This window comes from Mercenaria mercenaria, chromosome 5 (genome assembly GCF_021730395.1).
Source record: "Mercenaria mercenaria strain notata chromosome 5, MADL_Memer_1, whole genome shotgun sequence".
In the NCBI taxonomy this organism is placed as follows: Eukaryota; Metazoa; Mollusca; class Bivalvia; order Venerida; family Veneridae; genus Mercenaria; species Mercenaria mercenaria.
In genome coordinates, this window is record NC_069365.1 from 73,522,054 (window position 1) to 73,531,749 (window position 9,696).

A 9,696-nucleotide genomic window follows, 5' to 3' on the forward strand; every position below is an offset into this window, starting at 1 on the left:
GGTTGGTAATTGACCTAGAAAAAGAATAAATAAGTTTCAAAGCTATATGCCTTTAAATGATAGCTGTATGTACTTGCATGCAAAAACTTAACCAAGGTGTGACGCCGACGCCGACGCCAGGGTGAGTAGAATAGCTAGACTATTCTTAGAATAGTCGAGCTAAAAATACTTTAAAAAATCATCTGATCCTATTTCCAAGACTGTTTAATTATAATTACCTGATGACCCCAAGTAATATGATGTCACTTGACTGTGACCTTGACCTACTGACCTACTTTCTTGTTTTTTAAGATACAGCCTTGAAATTTTGATGACATACAGTTTTGCACACAAATCGTAAAACTGAATTTCATTGACCATGAATGTGACCTACTGACTTTCTTAATATTTTATCATCAGTTTGACATTTGAAACATGTAGCTCATATTACTCAGGTGAGCGATCCAGGGTCATCATGACCCTCTTGTCTACAAAAGCATCTTCTGGTTGTGATTTCATACTTATATAGGTATGCCAGTGTATAGGATTTTAATCTTTTATTTCAAGTGCCTGAAGTTTAAAAAAATGAAATATCATAAGTTTTACACGTTCAAACATAAATCAGAAAATGTTAAACATGTAGATTTATATGTGGCCAGCAACTCAGTTAAATTTTGCAGGCAATATTTAGCAGACTGTGATTTTCTATAGAGATTTACTACACATGCATTCAAATACAAGTATGAAATAAAACCTATGGTATTGAAGGAAAAGAATTTTAGCACTTTTAAACTCATCTTTTAAAATGAACTCATTCATAGTGTTTTATTTCCTTATTTCCTTTTTTCAGGCCCCTGTTACCATAACAGACCAAACTCCAATGGAGACTGTGGTTGAAATGTTCCGAAAACTCGGTCTCAGGCAGACTTTAGTCACTGTCAATGGGTAAGTGGTTAATATCAGTGTCTTAACATTACTTTCAGTATGTAATTGATTACCGTAGGTAAATATGCGTAATTATACTGTCAATTTGAGAATGATTTTTTATGAATATTTAGTCATGCCAAAAAGCCTGAACTGTTTTGAAGGGTCTTGATATGCTGTAAATTAAGTCTTGGGTTTTGGGAAAAAGTTATAGTTCACGATATATACTTATCACATTTTTCTTATTGAAATATGAACAAGTCTTGGTTTTGTAAAATAGTTCCTCTGTGACTTGTACATCTTTAATGAATGTCATATTTTCAGGCGATTGCTTGGCATAATAACAAAAAAGGACGTATTGCGTCACATAATTCAACTCCAGAATCAGGATCCCGACTCCATCTTGTTCAACTGATCATTGTTACCATTGAAAGGTGCAGACGACATACCATCATCTTATATTGATCATTGAAATCAGGTGTGGTCACAGTGTTGTCATGGATATATTGCAGTCAAGAGACACTTCAGCTCAACTGACCCAGATTCCATCTTTTCCCACTGGTCATTGACTCCAAATATGCTAACTTCATTTTCATGGAAACTGAGCAGACGGCACATGTCTCTGCTCAACAGATGCTTGAGAAAGTTTTTCCTTAGTTACCATGGGCAGCAATCAAACTGGAACATACAAAATGTTTGTTTCTGATGATATTCCTGCTTTGTTGCCATGGAAACGACCCTTAAATTTGATGGTATTGAAAAATGTACATTGAAATGGATAACTTTTGGTTCGGAACAAAGTTATTAATTTAATAATTATTACTATTGACATATTGCCTATGTTGTCATGGAGACAGTACAGTATCCATTCACCATCTTGTACAGCTGATACTTGTTGCTATTGTTACCATGATCATGAATGAAATGTATTAAATACACAATGGGCTGTTAGTTGCATTTTGGGGGAGTTTTTGTACTTTAGTTGCCATGGAGATATTACTGGACTGAAAAGTCATGTGTACTTGAGATCTTGTAATCTAGGTTGTGCTTGATCTGTGCTTGTGATGGATACTGTGCAAGCAATGTTTTGACCTTTATCATACATTTTTGTTTGAAATTTAGGATATTTAAAAAAAAAAACTGTTACATATATGTTAAAGTGCTACATAAAACACCAATATTATTTCAAGATGAAAGTCACTTAACTGTATTTTAAACTGAATGAGTAATTTTAGTGCTTTGAAAACACTGTTATTTAGTAATAGTACCAATATTTGCTGTTTTTTGTTGTACTGGCCAAGAGATGGCTATGTTTAAGAAATAATATATCTCATTTAGTGATTTGTCGCTGAATAAATCATTGTTTGAAGTTCAGATGCGAAGGAATTATATCACGAGGGCGCAGCCCGAGTGATATAATAATACGCATCTGAACGACAATGATTTTATTCAAGAGCAAATCACTAAATGAGATATATTATTTCGATTCTAACACATTACCAAGGACTTTAAAGTACATCCTTGACGGCATTCATTAAATATTTGCCCGTTTTCAATCAGTTTCTTTTCCATCACGCCGCTATGCCGTTTGACGCTATGACGAAATAATTGTGACGTCAGAACAGTGAATTGTTGTATAATAATTCAGTGTTTTCAGCCTTCGCTTTTTAATAGGAAAATGAATCGGATCGTGTTAGAATTCAGATTATTACATACCTCCTTAAATATTAAATCGCCTGTATGTAGTTTGTCCTATTGATCAGTCTATAGTTCAACACAGATGTAGTGGGCTAAAGTCCAAAATTAAGGAAAAACAAATTTGATTTGTGTTTTTCTGTATCATGAAAGAAAACACTTAGTGAATGGCTTGCCATTCAATAATCAAAAACTATTAGCTCTCATTCCTTTGGAATTTCATGGGGAAATAGTTTTGACTATTTATTGACTGGCAAGCCATTTCACTAAGGTTATAATGAATGAATTAATTTGCAAAGCATTAGCTAAAGAGCTTTGTAGTAGTTTGTTACTGAATGGTGACTTTTTCTCTGGTCTTTAAGCACAGTGGTATTTCACTGTGTTAAACTGGTAACAACAGTATGTGGTAGTGATGTTGAATATGCAGTGAAAGAAACACTCATATGTGGTAAATTCAATAGCACGATTGTGTTTCAGCCATTTAAAAAAAAAAAAAGTTATTTTTTCCAATGGTATAAATTTGAGCATATATTGATTGCTGAGAACTCTGACTGGATTCCACAATTGATATACCACAAAACAGCATTTCTGCTGTCACTGTGACTAGTTCAACACAGTGTAATTGTTGTATAATAGAAATAGCTATTATTTCAGAATGAAATAAAAACAGCTGTAGTGTAAATGTAAAATTCTATCATGTTGAAAATTATAAAATATTCTGTCATAATATGTGTGGTATTGTGTAGAATATGCATCTAGCATTCCATTATATTTATCTACCTTCAAATTAAGTTATAGCCTGGGTTTTATTTATCAGAGCTTTCTTCACTTATTTTTTTTTTTTTTTTTTTTTTTTTGTATGAAGAAGTAAAGCAGAAGTTTTTTCAGTACCTGATGTAACATCGTACACAAACTCCCAAGCAAGTCAAATATTGGTGTGGAAAGCATTCCTTGGTCTAAGGTTATAAAACTGAGATTGGATAATGTCTAAGAATGATGCTTTGCCATTGGTCACTTTCAAAATATTGGTTCAGAAACAGCCAATCAGATGCTAGAGTTTTGAGACTCTGATTTATAACCTGGGCCAAAGTTTTTAATAACAGTCTAAAAGTCTAAAAACTCTTGCATCTGATTGGTTGTTTGTGAGCTTAATTTTGAAGTTGACCAATGGTGAAGTTGCGTTCTGGGACTGGTCACCGAACATGGTTTTATAACTTTGAGACTTCTTTCCAAAAATGGTATATTTTTATGTCTCAAACATACAGATATTTTTGAAATTTATCTATCATAAAATCAAAATATCTTTGGAGGCCATGAATTGATTTTTTTGAGTCGGCTAAAGGCTGAAAGCCTTTTGACGAGTCCTTGCTATCCAACGATTCTCTAAACGGACCAAATAACACAGTGAAGGGATGTAGTTCCATTAGATTTCTCAAACTTCAAACAGTTCACTGCATGAATGAAGTTAAGTTGTGTCAATTCCCTTTGCTATGACCAATATACGATGTAATCTGTCATATTTATGACTTGTAATTGTGCAATCCTCGAATGTAACTCATTAAGCATAAATGTGCATTTTAAGAATTGCGCAGGCTTACAAAGCTTGGGTAACATCCAGCAAAAGACAAAAAATAGTTCCAGCAGGGCTGTTCCAGCAGGGCTCCAGATAAGATGCGTATTAGCGTAAATTACGTATAGAAATAATGCAAATACGCATGTCTAATAATTTCTAAGCGTATAAAAACGTATATAAAATTACAGAAACGCACACAATGCTTTTTTAAAAACAAAATCTGAATCGTCTGGATGCGTTAGGTAACATAGCCGATCAGCCTTAATTCTCCCACATTGAACGTAAACACGCATCGTATGACTTCTATAAACTTTGCGTGGGTTGAATTCTGCAGTCAGTAAACTAATAAATTATCGGAAGAAGAAGCTCTTACTGGTTTGTTTAGTTACTACTGATATTAAAAATGATTTTAATTCTTATTTTTCAAGAAATAAACAAATCGGCGAAACATTAAATTGTATTTTCTTGTAGTTTTTGAAATCGAAAGTAGATCGTCTATGTTTGGCGAAACGAAACAACTTTTTTATGAAAAGATTTAAATAAGAGGTAATTTAACCGTAAACTTCAATGTCAGATACTGCCAATTGCTGCTAAATGTCTTCGTATCATCACAATTTGTAAAATATATTGTTCAAACTGGAGAAAAGTGTAATCGTATCCGGATATAATATTTTGGGTAAATATCGAGCTGTGTTATGAAATTTTAAGAAAAAAAACTAAAAACAAACTGAAACTGGTAGACTATACTGTCAGTACATCAATCATTAGCCGACTCAGGCCATTCAGGCCTTTGATTTTTTTTTTGTTATGTAAACATTTTTGGTTTACCTATAAAATACAATTGAAGGCAGCTATTTAAACTTACGTTGAAATTTTAAAAAAAACTTTTAAAACTTATTTCTTATCTTGAAATTAAGTCTAAAACATAAAAAGACTAGACCCTGTGCCGTGGCTTTATCCCCAATACTCTGATAAAAAGGGATTTCTTGTTTGTAATTTTATGTCTAAAAAAATAGAAAGGCTATGACCTTATGCAGTGCTTTGTCAAAAATGCTCTGATAAAAATGGATGTCTTATTTAGAAATTATGTCTAAAAACATGAAAAGGCCATATCAGTTTGATTATTTAGAATAGTGCTCGATCCCTGACACTGTATTATAAATAGACATTGTCCGTAAAATGCCTGTTGATACGCATGAAAGCTTCATTCCAAGCTTCCAAAAGTTAAGAAAAAAGAAAACTCTGATAAATAGAACCCAGTTTTATTTATGTTACTGCTCACCTCAAAACTTTTTTACTCAAGTTGATGAGGTTATTTTTGGTCTCATATTCAAATTTTCATTTTACGTTAATTATTGTATTTTATCAAGGGAATTTATTATTGTTCACTGGTACATAATTGTTTTGTTTGTTACAGAATTTTAATCTTTCATTCTGTTGATATGAATGAAAAAAAAAGTTATTAATTTTGTTAAAGATACATAAGAATACAGCAAAAATTGTTTTCTATTAAATCATGTGGAAAACTCTGATCATTAACTTTTTGTTATGAAATCAGATCTTTAAATTTTGATTGGCTGTACTGTAAACTATTGTTAAATTATTGAATTTCATGGGCATTAGTTTTTGTGGTTTTGATAAAAACAACTATTGCTTGGTAATATGAATTTGTGGATTTAAAATCTTAAGGAGATAGATAGAAGATTTGCCTATTCTTCGGAATTTAATTTCCATTGACACAATCACAGAATCCACAAAAAGTAGTACCCCGAAAATGTAAATGATTTAACAGGATTGTATATGAAAGGAATGTGTGTAGTATGAATTTGTCTATGCACTTGCAGCAAGCTTACGGCAAGCAAGGGCGAGGGCATGTGTTTTGATGTTTTAGCAGGCTGCTGTTGATTTATTGCTTTTTGATTGCTGAAATATTGTATAAAAAATGGCATTTAAACAACATGGTGATTACAGGATTCTACAGACAAAGTTATTTGAAATATCAGTTTTCTGTTGAAACTTAGGAAATGTTTTGGTCTGAAATCTTTTAAATATTTTGCAAAGTAAGGATAATCTATAAATTAGAATGAAAAGGTGTTATCTTTGGCACTGCAGATTCTACTAAACTATTAAAGCTTGTATATAAGTTTTAGAATGGCAAAGTTTAAGCTTAATTAGAGAAAATAAGTCAACAGATAAGTTTTAACTGGGAAAACAAGATTTACGTGTAAATTTGGACTTCAAAAGCTGTGGATTGTTCTTTGAAAAATATTTTCATCGTAGTATCAGTAGGTACAGATTTAATCAGTCTGAATTGTAGTGATGCAAGTAGACAATTGGACATGGATGGATTAAAATTTTAGCCCCTGATACTTATTCTTAAAATCCCGGTAGGTGCCTGCTCATAAATTGTGCACCACAGTGCATATATGATAAAATAGTGAATTACAAAGTGCTCTGCTACTTTAAACATTACCATGTCATGTGCTAGGTACAATTTGAAAGTTTTACAACCCTTTACCAAATGAAATAATGTAGCGTTGCACCAGTTACTGGAAGAATTTTGACATTATTAGATAACCAGGAATGTTTTAACATCCATTGAATATTGGCGATGACATTGATATATTTAATTGTTGTACTGGTAGAGTACCATACAGTACCATAGAATGTACTCCTTAGCAGGCACCTTTTTCCTCATCCATGTCCTTCTAGCCAAAAGTAAATAAATTTTCAGATGAAAATTTAACTGTTTTTTATTGTATGCTAAAATATTCTATGTTGTTTATTTATTCCTGTAAATATTTCATTTGTTTTTGTTTTTCCATTCAATTTCCTTATCATTTATTCAGATAGATTTACGTTTTACATTTCCTTTATTATATATACTGTGATAAATCCCCCATGATGTTTTATATATATTGCAATGTCATACACGATCAAGTTATGTTATAATAAACGACTGAGCTTACTGTTATAATATTTAATCGGTTTTTCAATAGACATTGCTTTCATTTTATGTACTATTTATGAGCGGTGCTGTGCAAACACCAGCGTTTGGGCTTTGCAACCAACATGGATCGGGATCAGTGCTCATCTGTTTTGTTTGTTTATCCCAACATCCATACTGCTTGTTCATTTTATGCTAACTACTGAAATACTGCATTCTATCAGTGAAGTAAATTCCATATCTGTTCAGTCACTGGTTATCACTCACTGTAGCATTTTTTGCCACAGGATAAGCATAAAATAAAGAGAAAATTTGTTTGCTTAGCGCTCGTGGAATATTAAAATTTCATTACTAGTCGATGAGATATATACCATATCCACTCAAAACAAACAAATATCCGCTATTTAGCATTTTCAGCACTTGTATGCAACTGATCAGTGAATAGTGTGGCTCAAGATATGCAGGCTGATCTGGATCCTTATTGGTCACAAAGCTGTAATGTTGGTTTCTCACAGCGGCGCTCAAATATTTATTGTCATTTTTGTAAATGTGTCAATACTCGATTTTTTTGGTAAGAAAAAAGTAAAAATAACAGAAGTAAGACAACTAAAGGAACGTACAGTAGATACCCATGTATAATGCGCACAAGTGTATAATGCACACACCCCGATTTTAGCCCAAAATCCCGGGAAAAAACATTTTTGGTCAATTTTGAGGTGGATGGAAAACAGAATTAGACTTTACATTGACACCGGTACATGTATATCGTTATGCCAAAATTTTCAAAAACTAATAGCAAACACCTGTGAAAAATCATAAGTCAATATGAGAGTTCAGTGCGAAACTAGCCTATGTGTATATATTACAAATAGTGAAACAGATATACTACTTTTGCATTTAGTCCTTAGAATTATGATTGATCTCATTAAAGTTCAGTTGTTATAGTTTGGTATAAAGTAAAGCTAAATTATTTCAAGTTGACATGGGCTGTTCCACAAAATTAATAATATAGACTTTTTGTGTTAAATATTGTCAAGAACTCACTGAATCACTTTGTTTTCGTCTTTTATGTGAAACTGTATTACTGAAAAAAGAAAGTATTCCAATTTAAACAGATGAAATTACAAACTTGAAAGAATGTTGAATCTCATGAACATTTTACACTTTAATATTTGCAAAAGTAAATAAATACATTTATAAGATTTATGTCGTTAAAGACATATTATAGATATTGTATGTGGAGTACTCATATCAGATGTTTTGTCTTAGTGAAATTATTCTGTTATTAAACTGATAACTGATGTACAATGCTCTCTTCTTTGTTCTATTCCATGGTTTTAGATTTAAAATGTGGAGAGACTAGCTCCAGCCCCGTGGAATTTCGGAACTGTTCCTAATTTCAGGCTTTCGAGTGCAAAATTTTTTCTATTGAAAAAGGACATTTCAGGTTTTAGGTAAGAAAGTAGGTTTCAGGTTAGTCATTTTAAACAAAGTCCCAAACCTGTAGCTCAAAGCCGCCAAGATGGTCACCATTCAAATGCCGAACCTTCATTTTTTGGCAGTTTTGTGTTTTTTACATTCTTAAAATATAGAAATTCATTATTATTATTAGAAGTATACCTTTTGGGATATGATAAATCTCTACACAATCTGAAAAGACACAATTCTGTTATTTGATAAAATACTGAGCTCGGAGCTCAGATTGTTGGGTAGGAAACGATAAAAGCAAACCTTACCAAAAACTGCAATTTCAGTATTATGCTTATTTGCTGAATCAGCAAAGTCGGAGACTTAAAATCTGTAGTTTCTACATCTTACTAACTTCAGCTTTTCGGATCATTTCCAGAAAATCTAAATTTGCTTGTTCTGAAAATTTTGGGTTTGTCATCTTGAATGGAGATAATCAGTATAGTGCAATGTTGTAAGGGATGCTTTGTTAAAAAGGGGGAAATTAGCAGGATACAGGGGTATGAATCTTGTGGGGAGGCAAGTTTTTCCAAGTGTCCGTTGTGCCTTCTTTTAAGCTCACCTGAGCCAAAGGCTCAAGGTGAGCTTTTGTGACTGCTTGATGTCCATCGTCCGTCCTTCAACAATTTCTTTAAAAAAAAATCCTTCGAAACTACTGGGCAGATTTACACCAAACTTCACAGGAATTATCCTTTGGTGGCCCACATTCAAAATTGCCCAAAGAATTAAAATCCATGCAGAACTGTGGTTGCCATGGCAACTGAAAGGAAAATCTTCTCAGAAACTGTCAGCCACATCTCAAATATATTTTGTAGAAATTATGTCTAGGTGACCCTCTACCAAGTGGTTGCTATGGCAATTGAAAAGGAAAATCGTTAAAAACTTCTTCTCAGAAACTGTCTGCCAGATTTCAAATATATTTTGTAGAAATGATCTCTAAGTGACCCTTTACCAAAATTGCTTAGCAGTTTCGGCAAAAAGAATACAGCCACCAGGGGCAGTGCTTATTTTCCCTATATGGATATATTGTAAATTTCAAAAATCTTGTTCTCTGAAACTTAAGCAATGGGACTCAGGTGAGCGATTTAGGGCCATGATCTTGTTAAACTTG

General features: G+C 32.7%; 1 protein-coding gene across 2 annotated transcripts in view; it reads left to right on the plus strand.

Annotated features, from left to right (window-relative positions):
• The window catches only part of LOC123557616 (H(+)/Cl(-) exchange transporter 4-like), a 77,525-nt gene extending 69,099 nt beyond the window's left edge, over positions 1-8,426 (plus strand). For both annotated transcript variants that reach the window (XM_053543949.1, XM_053543950.1), the window contains 2 exons: positions 830-924; positions 1,228-8,426. In XM_053543949.1, coding sequence (XP_053399924.1) covers positions 830-924; positions 1,228-1,318 — 186 coding nt within the window. In that variant the 3' untranslated portion in view covers positions 1,319-8,426. The remainder of the gene's footprint in view (positions 1-829; positions 925-1,227) is intronic.
• Positions 8,427-9,696: the final 1,270 nt, after the last annotated feature.